This window comes from Penicillium hordei (genome assembly GCF_028827395.1).
Source record: "Penicillium hordei strain IBT 12815 chromosome Unknown utg000002l_segment0_segment0, whole genome shotgun sequence".
NCBI lineage: Eukaryota > Fungi > Ascomycota > Eurotiomycetes > Eurotiales > Aspergillaceae > Penicillium > Penicillium hordei.
This window is the reverse complement of record NW_026623143.1, coordinates 4,967,100-4,989,483: the sequence shown is the minus strand read 5'-3', so window position 1 is coordinate 4,989,483 and position 22,384 is coordinate 4,967,100. Positions and strand designations below refer to the sequence as shown.

General features: G+C 49.0%; 9 protein-coding genes across 9 annotated transcripts; 6 read left to right on the top strand and 3 right to left on the bottom strand.

Annotated features, from left to right (window-relative positions):
* Positions 1-3,120: 3,120 nt before the first annotated feature.
* N7537_005215 (uncharacterized protein) lies at positions 3,121-4,386 on the bottom strand (the record flags this gene model as incomplete). Its single annotated transcript, XM_056896272.1, has 2 exons — positions 3,121-4,206; positions 4,261-4,386. 2 exons carry the CDS (start codon positions 4,384-4,386, stop codon positions 3,121-3,123), a joined length of 1,212 nt encoding a protein of 403 aa, XP_056756020.1.
* A 29-nt stretch (positions 4,387-4,415) lies between these two features.
* N7537_005214 (ribose-phosphate pyrophosphokinase-like domain-containing protein) lies at positions 4,416-4,852 on the bottom strand (the record flags this gene model as incomplete). Its single annotated transcript, XM_056896271.1, has 2 exons — positions 4,504-4,852; positions 4,416-4,447 (listed from the first exon to the last, which is right to left on the bottom strand). Exons 1-2 carry the CDS (start codon positions 4,760-4,762, stop codon positions 4,416-4,418), a joined length of 291 nt encoding a protein of 96 aa, XP_056756019.1. The 5' UTR covers positions 4,763-4,852.
* Positions 4,853-4,854: 2 nt separating this feature from the next.
* Positions 4,855-5,788, top strand: N7537_005213 (bifunctional precorrin-2 dehydrogenase/sirohydrochlorin ferrochelatase MET8; the record flags this gene model as incomplete). Its single annotated transcript, XM_056896270.1, has 3 exons — positions 4,855-5,031; positions 5,120-5,601; positions 5,659-5,788. The coding sequence occupies 3 exons, from the start codon at positions 4,855-4,857 to the stop codon at positions 5,786-5,788; spliced, it is 789 nt and encodes a 262-aa protein (XP_056756018.1).
* Positions 5,789-5,953: 165 nt separating this feature from the next.
* N7537_005212 (Arf family guanine nucleotide exchange factor SEC7) lies at positions 5,954-11,877 on the bottom strand (the record flags this gene model as incomplete). The annotated part of the gene is made up of 4 exons (XM_056896269.1): positions 5,954-6,290; positions 6,349-7,735; positions 7,788-10,063; positions 10,115-11,877. 4 exons carry the CDS (start codon positions 11,875-11,877, stop codon positions 5,954-5,956), a joined length of 5,763 nt encoding a protein of 1,920 aa, XP_056756017.1.
* Positions 11,878-12,571: 694 nt separating this feature from the next.
* On the top strand, positions 12,572-14,209 carry N7537_005211 (putative pyruvate dehydrogenase complex, dihydrolipoamide acetyltransferase component; the record flags this gene model as incomplete). The annotated part of the gene is made up of 4 exons (XM_056896268.1): positions 12,572-12,681; positions 12,740-12,789; positions 12,849-13,072; positions 13,139-14,209. 4 exons carry the CDS (start codon positions 12,572-12,574, stop codon positions 14,207-14,209), a joined length of 1,455 nt encoding a protein of 484 aa, XP_056756016.1.
* A 593-nt stretch (positions 14,210-14,802) lies between these two features.
* N7537_005210 (uncharacterized protein) lies at positions 14,803-15,494 on the top strand (the record flags this gene model as incomplete). The annotated part of the gene is made up of 4 exons (XM_056896267.1): positions 14,803-14,853; positions 14,903-14,904; positions 14,959-15,360; positions 15,422-15,494. 4 exons carry the CDS (start codon positions 14,803-14,805, stop codon positions 15,492-15,494), a joined length of 528 nt encoding a protein of 175 aa, XP_056756015.1.
* A 2,448-nt stretch (positions 15,495-17,942) lies between these two features.
* N7537_005209 (uncharacterized protein) lies at positions 17,943-18,640 on the top strand (the record flags this gene model as incomplete). The annotated part of the gene is made up of 3 exons (XM_056896266.1): positions 17,943-18,140; positions 18,213-18,267; positions 18,318-18,640. The coding sequence occupies 3 exons, from the start codon at positions 17,943-17,945 to the stop codon at positions 18,638-18,640; spliced, it is 576 nt and encodes a 191-aa protein (XP_056756014.1).
* A 605-nt stretch (positions 18,641-19,245) lies between these two features.
* Positions 19,246-20,130, top strand: N7537_005208 (golgi SNAP receptor complex member 2 family protein; the record flags this gene model as incomplete). Its single annotated transcript, XM_056896265.1, has 4 exons — positions 19,246-19,248; positions 19,296-19,395; positions 19,451-19,632; positions 19,687-20,130. The coding sequence occupies 4 exons, from the start codon at positions 19,246-19,248 to the stop codon at positions 20,128-20,130; spliced, it is 729 nt and encodes a 242-aa protein (XP_056756013.1).
* Positions 20,131-21,061: 931 nt separating this feature from the next.
* N7537_005207 (malate dehydrogenase) lies at positions 21,062-22,256 on the top strand (the record flags this gene model as incomplete). Its single annotated transcript, XM_056896264.1, has 4 exons — positions 21,062-21,127; positions 21,180-21,297; positions 21,353-21,597; positions 21,663-22,256. 4 exons carry the CDS (start codon positions 21,062-21,064, stop codon positions 22,254-22,256), a joined length of 1,023 nt encoding a protein of 340 aa, XP_056756012.1.
* Positions 22,257-22,384: the final 128 nt, after the last annotated feature.

Genomic DNA, 22,384 nt, shown 5'->3' with positions numbered 1-22,384 from the left:
AATCTCAAATCATAGAGTTCACAAGGGATCTTACCGTGATCCATTTATCCCTTATTGGTGTGGCAAGCATTGCACCGACAATGACCACAAATCTTGCAACGCCAAATGGCCACAAAGGGTCCCGAGTTGCAGTCGGAGCAGCGCCAAGTCAGGATGTTGCCATTAGTAGCCTGGACAATGGCGAAGACGTGACCGGAGCATTGGTTGGCCATGTTGATCAATTGACTTGGAAAAAAGCTGTATAGTTAGGATGTGGTTCCTTTAATGTTCACAACTCCCGAGACTTACATATTAAGCAAAACCCGGGGGACTGGAAACTGACGTCGATCACTTGGAGAAGCGGAGAAGGGTTCCAAGTACTTGGATTAGGGAAACCAATAGGATATAGGAAGAGGAGAAAGGGTTTCAGAGAGTTTGGGGAGCGAGTTTGCAAAGGGAAGTCGATAGTGAAGAGGAAGTGAAGATGAGACTCAGAAGCCCGGACGAATCAATCATTATATACTTCTCTAGAGACAACGGTAGGAATCCAAGATGCAACCAGTCCAGTCAACAACTCGAGAACTGAAAAATGCACACAGCCGATGACGCATGTAACCAGGATTGTTTGAATCCCTCAAGAGGAAAAAAAAAAAAAAAAAGGGAAGGAAAAGAAAAGAAAAGGAAAAAGAAAAAAACAAAAGCAGAATTTGAACGAATAAGTAAAGAAATAAACAGAAATGTGTTTATGTATAGAAATCCCAATGGATGATGTACCGAAATCGTATCTTGCATAGAAACTTAGGCGAGACTAGGTTGATCCTAGTTTAACAAAGAGACAATAGAGTCTTTGGTAGAGATCAGGGAGATCGGAGAGACATGATTGGAAGTCTCAACGCAGAGGACGATTCCCAGAAAGCCGGGGGGCAACCGGAAGAGACCCAGATGAATTATTAGTTTGAATTGCTTTTTTTTCAGTGTTGGGTTAATGTAGCAGATTGGGAATATAAAAAAGAAAATAAGGGAACTTAACTTAATTGGAAGTGAAGAAGACCCAGAAATAGGACAGAAGTGATAGGTATGATCCTATAACCCGACTATATAATGAGAAGTGGAGCTGAATATAGGACCCGAGACATGTCCTGTCCCGACGAGCTGGATTAAACTAAGATTCGGAGGTTTCTATGTAGCTAGTGGAGTATAGTACTTTTTCCCCCTATTTCTCTCTTTCGATCGGACCTTTGTATCCCAGTAATCCGGTTCCGATCGAGTGCATATTATATATAGGATGTACGAGGATATCCCGTTATATACATCCACAGAATGAAGCATTATATCCTACTATGTCCTATTGTATTTATTTATTATATCCTTTTTTATCCATTTACCTTATTCTTTTAGAAGAAACCCCCTGAAAGTCCCAATATCAACTTTTGATACATCAACTTCGCCAGGCGCTTAGACCGAAGGGAGATCCACATAATGCTCCTCTTGTCATTTGTACTATTTCAGATTTCAGCCATTTCAATTCCAGTTTCAGTTTTAGAACAATTGCAACCAATTCAACTATTTACCTCTCAGCTGGTCACATCAAGTGACAAATTCGTTTGGGATATACCGGCATTAGTGCAGTGCCGGGTTGGCGCTTGCATGGCCCAATTGCTTATTGAATAGCCGCAGTGCCCTAGAAAAAAACAAAAAACAAAACAGAAAAACAAAAGAAAAAGAAAATGGAATTGCTGAGTCTTTCGTTTAGGATGTTCCCTGTCACATCCGTAAATCCATATGTTTGTTTGGGAATTCTTCCACAGTCTACCCAAGCCCTTTCTCCAGCGACTGGATGGGGCAGTTCCAGTTCTTTTTCTCATTGTACAAGAGTACAAGAGTACAAGAGTATGAGGTGAGTACAGAGTACCAAGAAGCACGGAGAGGAAAGCCCAATTGGGGTGACACAACGGTAGGTTTCTCTCTAGGTAGGGTCGAGCCCTCTCGGCAACTATCAACTTAAAAGGGGGATTCAAACCCTACCAAAGGGGCATGGGCAGGCATTCAACGGAGAAAGACTACACTTCCGAGGGGTTTGCAGGGAATGCTTGAGTTGATCTTAGGTCCACCTGTGTCACCTGAAGATTGCAAATTGGGCCAGCCATAGCCGTTCGAGATCTGTTTGGGAGATGAGATGGCTATACTTAGAGACCTTAGGAACCAATTGATCACGCCAAGTGACCTAGAACATTAGGAAAGGTGGGAACTCAGCTCCAACTATCTCACGGTCGATCAATGGAAACGTGCACACCGACACTCCCATATTGGAAGCATGTACGGAGTACCCCGTAGATCCCTCTACTCCCGTGATGGACACACTCTGGACTCGGCGATCACCAGACCACCACCGAATCACAAACCAGCTTCCAGAATCATTCACGGTCAACTGCATCGGTGTGACGGAAATGAAGTCAACATGACAGGAAAATCGAGATTGTTGGAAAGGAAATCCTCGGCACTGTCAGATGTCTACTGTCTCTACCTACGGAGTACGGAGTACCGGGGAAGTTTGTATGCATAATCGAGCAGAATGAAAATGTCAAATGCGTACATTGTTTGCTATTCCAATTACTTCATGTTCGAGATCGCCTCTTGCACCACTTCCACGACCGCAAGGTCAATCATTCCGAAGAACTGAGAAAGAGGTAACATCTCCATGTTGTAGACTCCAAAGAGAACACAGCATGAAGTAAGAAAACAAGATCCGATTTAATCTGCCAACGCTCCGTTAAGAACACCTTGTGGAAAACGAGATGCTCCTGCAGAACCCAGAGTGGACTGCATCGCTGGTTTGAGGGGTCATGAGATGATCACTTTACAAGGCCGAGAACGGTAGAGGGGCAACAGGAAGGACAACTGGGGAACAAGGAAGGGGGAAAGCTCCAGAAGGGGTCGTTCATTTGATAGGAAATAGGTATCATGTCATCAACGGTTGCAGGGGAACCTGCACATCAGTAAGCAAAAACGCCCTAGAGAAAGTATCTAGGTCTCTTTCTGCTTGTTTCGTTATTTTTTTTTTTTTTTCCTCATTACTGCCATATGCCTCATCAGTCGTTAAGGTGGAAGAGAGCCGAGACGCTGCTCGTTGTTAGTAGATGGTCACACGACACCAGGGTCGGTGAAAACAAACCTTTCGCCATAATGGTGCCTCCGGATGCTCTCTGCTAATAGACTCGATACGTCAATGACAATCAACTTTTTGGATCTCCGCAACATCGACGGTGAGATCGGGAAAGTGTTGGTCACGACAATGTGGTCGATTGAGCGACAAGCTTCCATCTGATCCAAGGAGTTCTCCCCGAACAATCCGTGGGTGGCAATACAGTAAACCTTGTTGGCCCCACCGCGCTTGACGACAGTCTCGGCAGCCGCGATCCACGACCCGCTCTTGTCAATCATGTCATCGACAAGGAAGACAGATCGATCACGCACCTCACCCACCAGCGTGATGGTCCTTTCATCGGCATGGCCGCCACAGACACTAGCTTCGTCGTCAGACTCCACTGCATCAAATGAGCCACCAAGCGCATGGTCAGGAGGCTGCGATGAAGCGTTGGAGATCATGGAGTTAACCATATAATCAGGAATAGCCTCTGTGTTGTCATGGCTGCTGCTGCCACCTCCCGGTGTGGTGCCGCCAGACTGTGGCTCCTCATTGATACGATAATCATCATCAACCAATTGACCTTGGACCAGGCGACCGGTGATCACATCCCGCACACGCACATCCGTGTATTCATATGCTGCTTCCAGCTCCGATGGGCGGCGAGCTGCAGGTGGGGTTTCCGGGCGCAGAAGATACTGCGCAGGAGGGGGAGTGACTGGCTCCGGCTCTTCCGGAATGGGAGGTGTAGCAGGTGTCCTGTTAGAACTGTGCATATGAAGCTCAAAAGGCCGTGCTTCCTTGGTTGACATAGAATCTTCATCCACGGCATCGAAGAAGACTGTGCTATCGGACATAGTGGCTACGGGGACCTTCGGACGCCGACGATCCGTCGTCACGATACCGAAGTTGAGCTTCAAAGTATCAGCCAGCGAGGTGACTCGCTTGGTTCCGCCAGCATTCTTGCTAACCACCACGGCGTCTCTCCAGCCGGGAACATTCATCCGGAGCCAGCGGGCAATGAAGGGTTCGGCAAAGAGGTTGTCGACCGGCTTTCCGAAGAATCCTTGCATCTGGGATGCCTAGGAGCCCATCAATATCCATATTACAAAACTCAACATCGCATAGAAACATACGTGCAGGTCCATGGTGATCACATGGTCCACGCCAGCGATCGTCAGGAGATTGGCAAGCATGCGGGCCGTGATGGCACCACGATGACTCTTCTTCTTGGATTGGCGCGAGTATGGGAAATATCTCATTTGAGAGTCAGCATTGTATGTGGTTTGAGTCAAACAGGACGGGCAGCATACGGCATGACCGCTAGAGAAACGAGTTAGTGGGGTAAGCTTTTGTATCTGGGGTCATCGGCAACATACCTGTAATGGACTTCGCTGAGCCACCCTTGCACGCTGAGATCATGATCAGGAGCTCCATAACACTATCGTTAATCTTCTCGCTACCACTTTGGATGATGTAAACGTCCTGGTTCCGCACTGAGGTACCGATATTGACACTGGTCTCGCCATTGGCAAATTTTCCTAAGTTAGCTTTGGCAGGCACAGTGCCTAAACGCTCGCAGATAGTATCTGCGAGACCGGGGTGGGAATTCCCCGAAAATATCTGGACGCCCCGCATGATTTAAGAAAAAGACATGAGTGACGTGAAAGGAAGAGAAAAAAGAAAAAGAGAAAAAGTTCGGAAGGGAAAAGCTCGGGAATACTGCGGGGATGGTTTGTGTCGCCCACCGTACAAGTTTTCTCTATCGGTGGGCCGATAAACGGGGGGAAGTTGCATCATTCCCACATCCCACCATGTCAAAGTTCCCAGAAGTACAAGGTGGAGGGTCATTGATACTCGCTTGGCAAATTAAAGACAAGCATGTGCTAGTCGTAGGTGGTGGAGAGGTACGTGATTGATATTGATAATAGCTATGTTATATTTTTTTTTTTCGTTTTCTTTTAGGCTGGAGACTGATCTATATATATTTGCTAGGTTGCTGCAGGACGCATCCTCCACGCTCTCAATGCCGATGCCCTAGTCACTGTGGTCTGTCCAGCCGCTGGACTAAACGAAGAAGTGGCGTTCAGGGTGGCAGAAAAGCAAGTCACACACGTTGATCGAAACTTTGAGCCATCCGATCTCGATAATGTGGACATGGTGCTCTGTGCTATCGACGACCCGGAGGCTTCAACACAGGTCTGGAAGCTCTGCAAGGAGAGGCGAATTACTGCCAACATCGCTGATGTCCCGCTTGAATGTGATTTCTATTTTGGGAGTGTTCACCGCGATGGGCCATTGCAGGTCATGGTCAGCACAAATGGGAACGGGCCCAAGCTGGCCAGTATTGTGCGGAAAAAGATCGCGGAGACTTTGCCAGCGAACATGGGGGCAGCTATTGAGAATGTGGGAAAGCTTCGGAAGAAGCTCCGGGAGGTTGCGCCGAATCCTGACCAAGGCCCTAAGAGAATGAAATGGTGGGTTACAATATTTCGGTTCCTCTTCAATGATAAAGTGTGAGCTAATGATCATAGGATGTCTGGTGTCTGCGAGACATGGAGCCTCGATGAGCTTGTACAGATGACCGAAAAGGACATGGACAGCATATTATCCTTCTATGAGTCGGGGAAGATCCCAACTTCAGAGGAAGTACAAAATAAGTAAAAAAAGAACAAATCAAGAAATATTTTATCTTATCAATACAGCAGCTATGCATCTCTAAAGTAGAACAAAATGCTCGTGTGACAACACAAGACCCCGAAGAGTCGGGTTATAAAACGCCGAAAATCAAGCCCGCGGCGAGGATATCCAAAAAAATCATGCAGTAAGTCAGACCTGGCTATCGCGGCGCGAGGCTTTTTGGGAGACGGAGCTGCGCGGGCTAATAGGGACGTCCAGGGGATTGGGCGGAGCAATGCCCAGTCGGACCTCACCGATCCGGCGCAGTAGAGACTGAAGGGCAACGCGAATCTCCGGGTTGAGATCCCGGCTCAGAAGCTCAACTCCAAGCGGGTAAAAGGTCTCAATATGCTTATTAAAGTCATCTTGCGGGAAGTTGGTATATCCGTCAATGACATCGACCACCACCGGACGCCAAGCGACGATGTTGCGGTGCTGGGTGTCTTCTTCAAGGCGGACGAAACTGCGAATAATGTCCGCGCAAAGCCTAGTGGAATTAGCAATGAACAGGAAGGGAGAGGAAAAACCAGGGAGAATTAACTTACGGAATGAGTGCAGCCTCAGTCTCTGCGCGACTGCTCTGTCTTTCCTCTCGCTCGTCGTGATACATTCGGAAAAGAATATGCACGTAGGTAGAGGCACTGCCGCTCTCCTGCTTCAATAGATTAGGAGGTTGCTTCATGAATCCCTGGCGCCAGAGTTGCATCCGCAAGTCTTTATCCTCGTTGAACTTCTTCGCGAACTGGTAACTCTTTTTCAGCAGCCCCATGAGTCGAAGAAGCTCAACACTTGGGATCTGTGCGTAGACAGTTTCATTCGAGAAAAGTTCGTGGACAGTTTCAATCATGAGGAGCTGCAGAACACAGTTCGTGATTATGCGGTTGAAGTAACGACGCCGCGCTGCAGTGACAGCTGCAGGTTGCTGCTGGTCTGACTGAGGGCGATAGTCCTCTAATTCAGCGCGCGCTTCACTTTGGACAGGAGGATCTCCACTTTCATGGAGAGAAGATGCGCTTTGGGATCCGTTGGGCTCCAACGCATCAGGCAAATCTGTTGTTGCTACAGCAGCATCTGGAGACTGCGTGAGGTCCCCATTAACTGCCTCTGCTGGCTTAGACATCGATACAGCAGCCGTGAAAAGTTCATAAGCTGTCGTTTTGCTGAAGAGCTCCACGAAGGCTCCAACAATCTGGGACCAGTGCTCCTGTTTGAACTTTGCAACATTTTGCAAAATCAGCTGTTGCAGGCAGTTGCTGCCAATTCGTGCAATCGTGTCATTTTCTTGACAAATGCATAATGTCAACAGTTCCAAGAATCGGCTCAGCATGTACTCCAAAGCATCAAAATAGTGCGTGAACAGGGTAATCATGTTCCGTAGCGCCTGGATCATTGTCGTGGAGAGCCAAACTGAAAGGTCTTCGTGGTTTGGAACTTTAGACATTTCAGATTTAGACTGCAGGACCACGAAAATCGGGTAGAGAAGCTGTCTCCAGAGGACATCCCAAAAGTCCCTTGGGAAATCGCCACCGTGCCGGATTAGCGTATCGAAGAGGTATGTGAGTGCCCGTGAGCGGACCTCAAGATCATCTCCTGTCATAAGTACATCCTGGAATGCAATGAGAATCGGATACCAGAACTGCTCCTCTTGTGATTGACGGGTAAGTTGTTTAGCAAGATTGGTTCCATTGTCCTGGAAGGTGGCCGCTGAGGCACCGCGGTGTGACAGGGGACATTCTGGGGACCGTAGCATCTTGGTGACGGTAGACCTTAGGGTCTCAATTGCCTGCAGCGATTTCTTTTGGAACTTGGAGTTCTTTGAGAATTCAGTCAGACATACAATGAGATCTGCAAAGGCACCCTGGGTGATCACTATGCCAAATCTAGTGTTATAGACCTGGGTGACATGGTCAAAGGCCATGTTCACGATTCCCTCTGTTTGATGCGTTAGCGAGAGCGACAAAGTAATTTGAGCAGTGAGGCTTACCATAGGGTTCCCGTGCTGCGACTGTGAAGACACCAAACATGGTCTTCCATCCCGAACGGATATTGTCACCACGGGCCTGAATCATCTGGATCAGACACCGCAGAATCATGTCCTTGACAGCGGCAGTGGTGCTGTTTGCCATCACGTGCTCGAATGGCTTGAGGAAGTCCTTTTGGAACTTAAAGCCAGGCAACTCCTCGATTTCCATGAAGCGCATCGAAAGTTGCCGAAGCGAATCCAAGGCAAAGAAGACAACCATGGTATTAGAGTGGCAGCCAACTTGATTAAAGTGCTGACCCAAGACGTCCCAGATCTTAGACCACTCAATTCTGACACGAGTCATGTTGTAGTAACTGATCTCGACGAGCTTCTGCAAACTGTATGTTCGGGGCGAATCGGTGTGACCGGAAGATTGAATTTCTTGCCAGCTGACCTCGCTCAAGGCCCGAACGAAGTCGATAATGGCTTCATGCGACAGATTGGCGGTATTGGTGAAGATACGGTCCACGCCACGTATCATATCTGCCGAACGGCTCTCCATGGCAATTTCTGGACGGAAAGCAGTTGGCCCATTCACAGAACGAGGGCGAGCGCGTCGTGTACTTTGCATAGATCTGCGGGAGGTATCTGCTGATGAGGGTGCTCTTGAAACATCGGGCAGCGACCCCTCATCAACACCATCACTCAAGAGTTGGAGCCGATCCAGTTGACTGACACATGTCAAAACATCCCGCCACGAGCTCTGGAGGTGGTTGCCCTCAGTGAATGCGATGTCGAGCAAGGCTTTCAGGGCCTCGACATTTTTGGCCATCATCTCCCTCACGTTTCCGAGGTTAGTGAACTTCGCCAAGGCAGTCACAAATGCCACGCGAGGAGTTTCTAGGTCGAAGGCACAGCTGATCCGGATGGACAGTTTGAGTCCCTCCATGCAGAGCCGGATGGTTTCCAGGTTCGACGTGTCCTGCATCGGCGCAGACAGACCAGATAGGAAAGACATCCACGTGACATTGAACATTGACCCAACATGACGATCTGATGTTGCGGGAATGAAGTGCGAAAGCGCATCTTTAACTGCTGTCTTGCGTTGAGCTCGAATGAGGGAACGATAGAGTTGTTCCGTCTTGTTTGCCATTTCCTCAGAAGCCTGTGCGTATTTCTCCCCCTGGATGTCTCGTCCAACGGTAGCAAATACCTGTCCGGCTCTGGTGGCAAGGCCAGTGGGAGCTGGGGGTTGGGGGTTGAGGTTGGCAGCATGTTCCTGCTCGGTGTATAGCACGATTTCGTTGCTCCCAATCTCCTCATAAATCGCTCCCAGATAGTCAGATGGCAGGTCTTGGTTGTCATTGATCCCGCGGTTGTTCTTGATGAAGTCCTCCTTGGTCATACGGCGGCCCTTCATTTTCGAACTGTGCTGATCTGTGTTAAGTAGAATCACCGAGTACGCAAGCACATATGCGGTGTCAGCGTTGGCGAAGGCATTGGGGTTTTGAGTTGTATACCGTTCCGCAAACTTCAGCATAAACCGATCGATCTTTTGGGCTTCACCGGGCAGGCGGAAATGCTGCAAAAACGAGCGCAGGGATTCAACGAAGCGTCGCTTCGTAAATTCCATCAGATCAACAAAAGCATGCATAATGGCAATGTTTTCCGGCTCTCCCTCACCAAGATACTCTCCCAGCGTGGCCTTGTCAATGCGGTCTGTGCGAAGCATGAAGCTGGCAATCTCTTCAGGAGACTCAGATTTGATGAAGCCTTCTTTTAGGAAGGCCTTGATGCCACGCTTGGGCTTGAAATTGAATTGTTGGACGGCATTTGTGAGAGCAATCTTTCGTTGTTTGACTTTTTCAATCTGGTTTGGATCGTCTTCTGGCATAGGTGTGGATCGGCCAGTCCCATTCTCGAAGGACTCAGGATGCGGTGAAACAAGCACGCTTGTGTCCAAGGACTCACGGGAGTTGTCCATCGATTTGGAGGGGATGGCTGCCTCGGGCTGCTCATCAATTCGATGTGTGGCCCAGTTGTCCAGTGAGCGCAGTATCTCCACAAGACATTCCAGACCCTGCTGCTTCAATCCGTACTCCGATGGGATGTGAGGCATTGAGGGCGGCGGAGTAGGGATAATGTGGGCACTTGTCAACGAAGGAGGGAGAGTTCCTCGGTGGTGCCACTCAGAACCAACAGATGACATTTTAGTGTGCTGTTCTTGGTACTGATGCTGCTGAGAAGATGATGTTACAACCGGCACACTCGAGTACCGCGACAATTGCTCAATGATACTAAGAAGATTAGTTCATGTCGAAGAAGACCAATATTTCAGTAATACGTACTTTTGGAATATATTCTCCAGCGCAGTTCTGTCACAGTCATAGTTGAGATAGATTTCAACCAGAGCGCGTGGATCACCACCTAGCCTCTCCAGGATCTCCATGAAGTACTGCTTTTGGAATGCAGGAGCCCCGCGCTTCTCAAGGATAGCCAGATAAATTTCTTTCAAGAACACTTCGAGTTCCTTTTTCATCATAACTCGCATGTCCTTCAACATCAGCCAGAAAATTTCACAGCAAACTTTGAAGACATGAGGAACGGCGCTCGAGCCATTGCGACTTAGACTTAGGCACAAATGGGGCCGTACAGCTAGAAGAAGATTCATTCCATCGACGCTGGATGAGCTGTTCTTGATTGCTGCTAGAGGGGATATAAAGGTGGCGGTGTGGTTGTTGATGAGATAATGGATCAAGTGCAGCGAAAGTAGCTTCGACCTCATGTTCTGGGATTTGACATCTTGCTGCTGCTCGTGAGTCAAGACTTTATGGCTCAACTTGCAGAGCGCTCGGAAAACCAAAAAGGCATCCTTGACATAAATCTCGTCCACGTCGTCCTCAGCCGAGCTATCATCGTCTCTCTCCTCGGGAATGCCCGACATTGACCTCGTCGCTGACCGCTTAGCGCGCGTGACTGTAGTCGGCGCATTGTCATTAACTGTGGTAACTTCCTTAGGCGACTCGAAACTCTGTAAGGTGAGCTTCTCGGCAGTGTGCTCTTTGGTTACGGGCTGATCGGCCACAGACATGGAAGCCGCCTCCGAGGTTTGACCCACATCACTCGCCGATGCATCGAGAGTGGAAGATGGCTTTTCCAGCTCTCGCACTCGGAGCTCTTTGAGGTCCATCCGTGTCCGCACTCGATCAAAGACCGTGCTAACCATTTGTGTGAGCGACCCCTGAGCGATCTGTTGGTTTTGACTGGACTTGGAGTAGATAAAGATGTTGTAAATTTGGCGGACGGCTTTCAGGAGACCAGCTCCATGCACTACAATCTTATCGTTCAGGACCGCTGCCAACAGCGATTTGATGATCTGCTGTTGGATTTCAACCGCAGTGGCTTCATTCTCGAAGCAGTCGCAGATCGCATCGATAGCACGCTCGATAAGTGGAGGTCGTTCGTGGGTGGCATTGTTCTCTGTCTCGGCGGATGGGAATGCGAAATAGGAGTACGTGATCAGCTTTCCAATGCAGTCCAATGCAGTTACCTGCAGAGGAATGCTGAGGGCTTTGCTTGCTAGATGCAGAGGACGGAAGATAAGCTCCGGATCAATTGCTTGCCCATCGGGTTGTTTGATATTAGTCAGGGCCACCTGTGTGGCATCCTCTAGCTTTTTGTCCCTCCGGGCGTCCCGCGAAGCAGCAATGTTGTCCAGAGCCGTGACAATAAATACTGTCGAGCTAACCGGGCTAGATCGCTGCGTCATAAATGTGGCAGTTGTTGACCGCGAGTCTGATCGCAGCCTGTTTTCTATCGCATCGTTGTCCTCCCGGGGGGGTTCCTGAATCGTGGGCGGACCATTTGTTTGGGGTTCTTGTTCAGTCTGTTCAGGCTCGTCCTTGGGCGGCATGTCTGGTTTTTCTTCATCTTCCTGGCCCTCGGCTACTTCCTCGTCGCCCTTCTGGTTCGGTTCTTGTGATTCGGTCTGATCGGGCAGTGTTGGCTCGTCGGAGTTTGTTACTGTAGGAGGTACGTCGGGGATCTCGACGGGTTTCTCAGGCATTTCAATGGATTGAGTCGGCTCAGAGCCGAGTTCGGTGTCCGCCATGGTCAAGGAGACTCCGGGCGGAGTGATCTAATTAGATCAGAAACATCGAACGAGCAAACGTGGGGAAGCTTGAAACGATCGCGATGACATGTAAGGACGGGGGCTGCGTGTCTTCTCCGAATCGGGACTAATGCATGCTTACCTCAGCCAAGGATTGGAGATTCCATAGGCTCTCACCGCCCTCTTTTGCGTCGCAGAATGCTGATTGTCCGGTTCTGTAAACCTATGTATGCCTGTACTATCTATCTTACATATGTATTATGTGCCCTTTATAGTTGAAAGAAATGCAGGGACACCCAAGTCAAAATAATTATCTTCATAAAAATCTACCTTAAGTACGTATTTCCTTGATCTAACTTCCTTTTAAATGCTTTCCAATGTCCTTCTTATGGGTATAGTAAAGGCGGTGAGACATACACTGGCCCCTAAAAACAATAATACACGTACCCGGAGCTTGAGACTGTAAATTACAACACGTGACTATATCGGAAGAGGCCGCTGCCGCTCCTCTCACCGGGAGCCACAGGTAGCTCAACAGAAAAGTTCGTGATTTAGAGGCATCTCCTTCCACCCCAACCTTATCCATTCTCGGCCCTTCACGTTTCCTTTGTGCCGGGCTCTTCTTATCTCCTCATCTCAGCGTTAAGGGCCTTTATTCCTTTCTTTTTTATAATCACAACAAATCTCAGACACCATGGTTGCGTCAGCTATTCGGATGCGCACCCCGAGCGCCATGTTCATGTCCAGAGGTGCCGCCGCTATGCGCCGGCCCCAGGTCTCCTCTAAGCTCCAGGAGGTGATCCAGTATGTTCCACTAATACCAATTGTGATTGCGGGTTGATGCTAATGATGTTTCCACTAGGACCCAGGTGCCTGCGCTCTCTGCCCTTTCCCGCTTCTATGCCTCGAAGTGTATGACAATTGATTTACTCCTTTCTCTCACACACCAATTCTAACATGTCTATCCATAGCTTTCCCTCCCCACACACTCATCAGCATGCCGGCTCTTTCGCCGACAATGACCGCCGGAAACATCGGCGTGTGGCAGAAGAATGCCGGAGATGTCCTCCAGCCCGGTGATGTCCTGGTAGAAATCGAAACCGACAAGGCACAGATGGATTTTGAGTTCCAGGATGAGGGTGTCCTCGCCAAGGTTCTGAAGGAGAGCGGCGAGAAGGATATCGCTGTTGGCCAGGTAAGAAATTTCCCAGTTTTCTCCGTGGGGAGTGATTCGTCAATCTAACTTGCTTTCCTGATATAGCCCATTGCCGTCCTTGTTGAGGAGGGTGCCGATGTCTCTGCCTTCGAGTCTTTCACCCTGGCTGATGCCGGTGGTGACAAGCCTGCCCCCGCTGAGCAGAAGGAGGAGCCTAAGAGCGCTGAGCCCTCGGCTCCTGCCCCTGCTGAGGAGGCACCCGCCGCCCAAGAGCCCGAGACCTCTGGCGAGAAGCTCCAGCCCAGCATTGACCGTGAGCCCTCTATCAGCCCCGCCGCTAAGGTCTTGGCCCTCGAGAAGGGTGTGTCCATCAAGGGCCTTAAGGGTACCGGTCGTGGTGGTGTCATCACCAAGGAGGACGTTGAGAAGGCCAAGCCCGCCACCACTACTGTCTCCGGCGAGGCTTCTTTCGAGGAAATCCCCGTCAGCTCGATGCGCAAGACCATTGCCAACCGTCTGAAGCAGTCCATGGCCGAGAACCCTCACTACTTTGTCTCCACCACTCTCTCGGTTACCAAGCTTCTGAAGCTTCGCCAGGCCCTTAACGCTTCCGCTGAGGGTCAGTACAAGCTTTCTGTCAACGACTTCCTGGTCAAGGCATGCGCTGTTGCCCTTATGAAGGTCCCCCAGGTTAACTCCAGCTGGCGCGAGGAGAACGGCCAGGCCGTGATCCGTCAGCACCACACCGCTGACATCAGCGTCGCTGTGTCCACCCCCTCCGGTCTGATCACCCCCGTCGTCAAGAACGTTCAGGGTCTCGGTCTCTCCAGCATCTCCAAGCAGATCAAGGACCTTGGCAAGCGTGCTCGCGATAACAAGCTTAAGCCCGAGGAGTACCAGGGCGGCACTTTCACCATCTCCAACATGGGCATGAACGCTGCTGTCGAGCGCTTCACCGCTGTCATCAACCCCCCGCAGGCCGGTATCCTGGCTGTTGGCACCACCCGCAAGGTCGCTATTCCCGTCGAGACCGAGGAGGGCACCGTTACCGAGTGGGACGATCAGATCGTCGTGACTGGTAGCTTCGACCACAAGGTGGTTGACGGCGCCGTTGGTGGTGAATGGATCAAGGAGCTGAAGAAGGTCGTCGAGAACCCTCTGGAGCTTCTGCTGTAAACAGCAAAGCTCTTTTGTTCTGACTTATCTGTAATCTGTATTAAAACACCTTGCCTCCCCCATTAGACCCTTACATAGGTCCCATTTGTTTTTGATCTCTTTAGCAGCTTTAAATCCTCTCAATGGAATTTTCCTCGACTTATTCTACATCGGTTTTAGTGTTTTTGGTGCAGTTGTTGGGAATACCTGATAACGTAGGTGGCTGAAGCCTCAGGTCAGGACCATTTCTAACGTAAGATATACTAAATGACTAAGTTATCATTTGAACTAACTATTTCAATAGAAGAATATCTTAGAATATATTCAAGGTCATATATACATGTACTAGCATACAGTTATGAATCAACATCTCTGCGGAAATTAACCCCATGGAACCTTGGTAGTGGGCCCAGGTCAATGACGTGATGTCACACCCCCCAGCTTCCTTGGTATAAATCCTTCCTTTTCCCCTCGGACTCTTTTCATTCCCACATCTCGTTTCTGGTAAGTTTATATCTCCTCCTGTTATAGGTGTTCTACCTAGATAGGTGTCTTAGGTGCTGACCAGGATTTCCCCAGGACCGTTACCTTCTAATAACCTCACGCGCACCACCATGTCTTACGCCGACGCAGCTGCAAAGGGCCCCAAGCAGTCCCCTGAGGACGTAAGTATTCAAGTTCCTGTGTCTAAATTACAGTACTAACAAATCACAGGCGTGAGTTATCTATAGTGTCAAATATCCCTTACACACAACTAACATATACTCCAGCCGCGCTCCCCCTGTGGGCGGAGTCTATCACGATGAATCTGAGAGCACGGCATCGTTGATCGACGTTGACAGCCCCCATGTGCAGACTGTGGAGTCTGGCTTTCTCAAGCAAGATGTTCAAACCACCACCCAAGCGGAGCGGATAGAGCGCGAAGCCGAGGAGAAGCACGAGGACGAGGAAAAGAAGAAGGCCAAGGCCCACAAGGTGAAGAGCAGTGGCATCTATGAAAACGCTAGCAACCCTGTCTTCCTTGCCAATGCCGCTATCGCAACTGTGGTCGGCGCAGGCCTCGGCTTCGGTGCCTACAAGCAACACGCGCGGGGCAACCTCTCCTGGGAGCTGGTCGGACTATCTGCCGGTGCTGTTGGGATCTTTGGTGCGGTGGACTACTTCGTCAGCAAGTAAGTTCTGCGTGTATTTCCGCGGCGGTAAGTATGGCGATGATGCTAATCCATGGCCTAGGTGGTTCCTGCAGAACAAGTTCCCCCCAAATAGATGTGCAGCGTTTCATCTCTTTCTTTCTGGTGTTGCGTAATTGCTTTATTCTTGATATACCATCCCAGCTCTTCTGCAGTTTTGCATTTGGTTCATTTGGCGGAAATGGAGTCGGATTGGATTGACTGTACCAGTACCTTAACGACGATATCATATTCCTTTTTGAATTTAGAACTACTCTATTAGGCTCCTAGGAGTTATTAAAGTCTTTACTAGTGATTTGCATCCTTTTCGTCGTCTATTTAGCGTAAAACAATGACAATTGCTTATAGAAACCTTTTGGTATATGTAATTATTACGAGAGAAGCGGTTCTCTGCCGCTATACCCTACCGATCTTTCTCTACTACTCCGTGTCCTAGGACGTATCGTAAATCTCCAAGCAGACTTGTCCAATTTCCCTAGCACCGGTAGTTCTCCAGACCCTGATTAGGAAATCGTAGAAAAAGTATTCCTAGGAGCAACTGTATCTCCGAGTAGATTCACTCAATATCCATAGCACTAGTAGTCCCCCGAAACCTGGTTAGCAGAGTACTCCCAAATAGGCGGCCAAGTTGCAGGCCCCATTAGACTGTCGCACGACCCAGTAAACCCTGGACCTAAACCGGACCTAAACCCGCGGATTAGGTCCGGTTTCGCGTCTATACTAGACCTTACCAACTCTGTAGGACCAAAAAAGTTTTAGTAAAAAGAAATGAAGCTTTTACAATTGGGAATTGGAATTATTCCAGATAATTGTATATACGGAGCTTTCCTTGTAGGATACTCGGCTAACCCCAGCAAATTAGCCCTACAGATATGATTTAATAAAGGCATTAATATAGGGGCACTATTACGGGGAATTAATATGGGGGCCGAGCACGGAGTAGACAGGGCCCATGGATTACTGCCGTCCCTGATTAGGCAAAGTGAGACCGTTGGGTCAATTTCGAGACCTTCTTTGGCACCGGCCGTTCGAATTAGCATTCCCTATCACTATTCGTTATTATTTCAAATCTGCCAGGCCGCGATCAGTTCACCTTCCCTGGATAGAAGCTTGTTCGGCACTTGGACTTCATCTCGATCTGCAAGAACTAAAAATCCCCAAAATGCTGTGGCTCCGTAATATTTGCTGGCCAGTGATATCTCGACTGTCGGGAAGATGTGGTCCACTGTCTGCGACTTTCAATCTGAATGCGCTAGAGATCCCGAAGATGAATACGCTAGCCGGTCTCCCGGTCGAGCTATTATTATCAATAGCCGACTTCCTCCCGATGGATGATTGGATTTGCATATCACTCTGCAATCACCGACTCTTCGCCATATTCAACCGTCGATACAATTCCGCCCGGCCGTTGCGAAAGATGAAACTACCTGTTTTGCGCCGACTGGAACGAGATCTACCGGAATATTTCATCTGCTATGTTTGTTTCATCCTTCATAAGTATGACGGCTCGGAATGCTTTGGTCTATCTGGTCCAATGGCCGACGACAGTTGTCCTCTCCTGTGTCTCAGAACGGCTCCCCTTGGATTAGAATTAAACGAAAGATCCTTCTACTGGCGCTATATATACCGCAGATTCTATTTTCTACATCTTCAGCTTGTTATGCGGAGGTTCTATCTAGGAGAACAGTATGGAATCAGCACTAACGCGTTATCTTATACCCAAGTCCGAATTCACCCCGAAAAATCATCGTGCCCTGAAATCACCTCTCTCTTTTCGACTGACGCACAGATCTGTTCAGAGACGCCGGGGCTTTGTTTAAGAATGCAGAATGTCATATTTGTTCATAATAGCAGATCGGAACTACTGCTATATGGAAATGATAACGAATCTATATGGAAATCTCCACGGGCTATATTTATTTGCATGCACGTTGGGATTTTGCGGCAAGCCGAACTACTAAAAACCGTGTTATTCACCTATCTCAATGGAGAGAAACATCCCTGTTTCACTGGTACCTGTAACCAATGCAATACAGATATCCGCATTGAAGTCTGTGGATATGGTTCTCATTTAGCCCTAGTGCTTACAACGTGGATTAATCTTGGCGCTGGTTTGACGCCCGAGGACCCTCGATGGAAAATCCATAGTTGTGAGAATTGGGGTGTGACCCTTGATCCAAATGATCGTACAGGCAGTCCACGGGTCTCTTTTGAGAATGCGTCGCCTCAGTCGTTGGGGGAATTGCTGTCAAGAAACCTTTCTTACCTCAAGGACCGGCGATACAGAAAGTTTATGCGTCCACTTTCTCAACATTATCGAGGTCAGGGCCTCTGGTACTTACCAAGTTTACCAAGTGAAAAATATTCTTGAGGTCCGGTCCATGTCCTGAGGCTTTGTTGTCGAGGGCCAGCTACTGGAGTCTGCTTCTTTGGCTCTTGCCTACTTCCACTCCAAGGCGTCCTTCCCGCAGAAGACTCGCAGATACATTGACCTAATCCTTTAGCCCGACTTCATCAAGTTTTTTAATTACAAGTTCTTTAATCACAAGTTCTCTAATCTCAAAATGGCGTCTTCTCCAAGCCAATTTCCTCTTTTCGCAACACAGATTGCTTCTGTTGTGACCTGGATCGGTATAGCAACTTTTTCCGTCCTCGCCTTTCTGTCCTTCAAATCTATCATTGGAGTAACCTTTCGCTCGCTTCCTGCAGCTCGGAAGCTGTCTTTTGGAATTCTGCTCGTCGCTGTTCAATTTGGATTCTTCGTAAGTCACAACTACACCCTACGTGTCTGAGCAAGACGCCTCGATGTACGGCTAGACGCTAAGTGTACATAGTTGCTTATCCAGAACCTGTTTCCAACCTTTTTTAGTTGCCCGACGGAGTCTGCGGGTATGTTATAGGTCCCAAGCCGGGAAAACACCTTAATAATGAAACTTTAGTGTTTACCAAGCGTGACCAAGGCTCTTCAGCAGCATCCCCGCATTGGAGTACACACCTCTATGGTGTGTCTGGGATTATATGGGGCTTACATAGCCTCTGTATGCAAGAAGCGACCTATTGGTTCAATAGCGCCAAGTGGGAGGAAGAGAAGAAAGAAAAGGCTGCAAGAGCGGCTGCAAAAGAGAAATCCGACAGCCATATGAGAGCGCTAGAGGTCGAGTACAACGCCTCCACCGAGAGGATCGAAATTTTGGAAGAGGCAAATTCTACCATTGCGCGCGAAGCCACTGCGCTCCGACGTGCCGTTTTCAGAAGGCCCTAGGCGCAGAAAGATTGATCACATCGATGTCTTCGAGTTTGATACCAGGGAGGTTACATAATATAGCAGAGACCTGTGTTAGCCTGCGTCAAGTAATTGTATAAAATAGAAAACGAGAGAGAGAGCATTAGCTCTATTTGACGGCAGAGACATATATATCCCCTTTTAGAAGACGAAGGCCAGCGGGCGAATTAAAGAGGCTGTCGACGAACTATGAACACCACCCGTTCTAGCAGTTGTAACATATATGACAGAGTATGGCAAATGTGGGTTGTTGGCAATCATGATTTGTATAGATATTCGAACTTGAGATACCTCGCAGAATCTAAAAATATCTCAAGGACTCGCAGATGTACTCCGTACGTTGTATAGAATGCATTGTACCTGAAGGCGGTGAATTACGTCAGAATGGGTCCAAACAAGACCATCTGGCCTCCGGTTGGATCAGTTGATGACCACCTTGGGTGTTTGTGGAAAGAAAGTCATTAGCTCGGGAGATTATTATCTCTTACTTATCCTGTTACCAGCCCTAGTGGTCTCTTTTCCACGACTTACCGAGTATCGAAGCAATCCAAGTCTCCAATCTATGCGGGCATTCACAACACAACATGGTATATTGCACTTCCCCGCGATAGGTTTACACAGCTGACATGAACAGAACTCGCTATTCAACTCTGCTTTAAAGCAATCATCGTCTATCCGCCGTGATCTGGACACCTTTTCACAGTCCCCAACCACCTCGTCACCCGCGTTACAAGGTGCGCTCGTACCACCGACTCTTTGCAACCCAATATATTGACTTCAAGCTCCTAGGCCAGCTGGCGGCCTCCTTGGCGTCACTTTCCCGCACTGTCGATGACTACTCAGCGCTCTCCAAGAAGGAACTGATTCCCGAGAAACAACAAAAGGCATTCGACCGCATCAAAAACTTCCGAAGTGAGCTTGCAGACTACCGAACACAATTTGATCGACTCCGCAAAGAACGTGAGGATGCAGTATGTGCCCAGCAATCCTTTCATGGAGTACTTCCAATACTGACTCCATACCAGCAATCGGTTAGCAACCACAATGAACTCCTAGGCCGTCGCCCACACCACGCCGCAACACCAGAGAACCCCTATGCGCAGTCTTCACTCCCACAGAGCACCTCCGCCTTTGCACCCTCATCCTCCGGTCTCGGATTTGGCGCTAGCCCGGCAGACTACAACCGCGAAACCACCGCGCTGCGCGAGCAATCCTTCTTCTCCAACACACACAACCAACTCGATGATTTCCTGGACCGGGGAAGAGCAGTCCTCGCCGATCTAGGACAGCAACGTGAAGTACTCAAGGGCACGCAACGGCGACTATACAGCGTTGCGAACACCCTTGGTGTGAGCGGCGATACAATCCGGATGGTGGAGCGGCGGGCGCGTCAGGATAAGTGGATCTTCTGGGGCGGAGTGGTGGTTTTCTTCTTGTTCTGCTGGGCAGTGCTGCACTTCTTGCGGTAGGGATTATATCACGATGTGTTGTTGGTCTTTGCCTGGGTGGGTATATTTGGGAGCTGGCGAGGGTCCTTGGGGTTTACCTGGGTAGAGTGTGGTCTTGTATCTTGTATTGGGTTCATCAGCGTCGGCGTTTGGTCTTTGCAATTGCTGTCCTTATTGCCAATCAAGTGTCTATGTTTAGCTGGGAGTGTGGTATTGTAAATGTATATATATATATATATATGTGCTCGTCTATGCTAGATGCAACTATAGTCCATTACTAGCTTATTAACTATTATTCTATGAAATATGCAAATACATTGCATGGGTCTGAGTGTAGCAAAGGAATTCATTGGTTATAAGGTATCGAGTACCTAAATATACACCGTAGGCATTGGGTGAAATTGGACCTTCTTGTATGACCTCGGGATACTAGTTGTGTAACTAGTTAGTATAACTACTTGTAGGTTAGTCACACCAATTACATATAAGCCGGTCCCTTCTTCAAGACGTGGTTTTCGTCAAGACCCCCTAGATATATTTCCAAGTACTCAAGTAAATATCTCCGTTGTAAATGGTTCGTACTTTTGGCACATGAAAATAATTACCTTGGCAAGATGATGCGATACCACATGCAGAAGTCCACTACATCCATTGCTCCGGGAACGGGATATAAACATTCTACATATATAGCAAGGGAATAAGATATTATTTAGATAAAGACATTAGTATTTCTTACCTATAATAAACAAAGAATTAACAACATAATAATCCACTAATAAAAGAAGTAAAAGAAGTAAAAGAAGTAAAAGAAGTAAACGAAGCCAACCTCAGCCGAGCATCGGGAGCTCGGAAACCGTGTTGTCCCAGGTGGAGCCGGCCAATCTCTTTCACCGGAATCTCCTCCTTCCCCTTCAACTTTCTTCTTCTCTTCATATCTCCCCAAATATCAATCATGTTTGCCGCTCGTCGTACTGTTAACCTCTTCCAGAAGCGTGCCTTCTCGGCCTCCGCTATCAATGTGCGTGTCTATTCCTTTCTACCTTCTAATTGAAAGCTAACTCCTCGCGCAGGCCTCCAAGGTCGCCGTTCTCGGTGCTGCCGGTGGTATTGGCCAGCCTCTCTCCCTGCTGCTGAAGCTCAACCCCCGTGTTTCCGACCTCGCTCTCTACGATATCCGTGGTGGACCCGGTATGAATGAATATTTTGACTCAATTCAACACCCTAAATACTGACCTTTGTTTAGGTGTCGCTGCTGATTTGAGCCACATCAACACCAACAGCACTGTTACTGGCTACAACCCCGATGCTTCCGGTCTCCGTGACTGCCTCGAGGGCTCCGAGATCATCCTTATCCCCGCTGGTGTTCCCCGCAAGCCCGGTATGACCCGTGATGACCTCTTCAACACCAACGCCTCTATTGTCCGCGATCTCGCTAAGGCCGCCGCTGAGGCCGCTCCTAAGGCCCACGTCCTGGTCATCGCCAACCCCGTAAGTCGCAAAAATCACAATCACCTCAACAATTAAGTGCCCCTACTAACCCTCCATCATTAAAGGTCAACTCCACCGTCCCCATCGTCGCCGAGGTCTACAAGGCCCGCAACGTCTACGACCCCAAGCGTCTGTTCGGTGTCACCACCCTTGACGTCGTCCGTGCCTCGCGCTTCATCTCGCAGGTCCAGAGCACCAACCCCTCCGGCGAGGCCGTCCCCGTCGTTGGTGGCCACTCCGGTGTGACCATCGTCCCCCTGCTTTCGCAGTCCAACCACTCCTCCATCGCCGGCCAGGCCCGCGATGCCCTTGTCAACCGCATCCAGTTCGGTGGTGACGAGGTTGTCAAGGCCAAGGACGGTGCCGGTTCCGCCACCCTCTCCATGGCCATGGCCGGTGCCCGTTTCGCCGAGTCTCTCCTCCGTGCCGCCCAGGGCGAGAAGGGTGTCATTGAGCCCACCTTCGTCGACTCCCCTCTGTACAAGGACCAGGGTATTGACTTCTTCGCTTCCCGCGTCGAGCTCGGCCCCAACGGTGTTGAGCAGATCCACTCTGTTGGCGAGATCAACGAGTACGAGCAGGGTCTCCTCGATGCCTGCCTGGCTGACCTGAAGAAGAACATCCAGAAGGGTGTTGACTTCGTCAAGGCCAACCCTTGAAAAGTTCCCTGTACAACTATCCATATCTCGTCGTGACTTTTGTTTTTGTAATAATGAAAGTGTATGACAATGTTCTTTTTCTAGATCGATAATCCATTCTAATCCATAAATCGGTCGATACTACGATC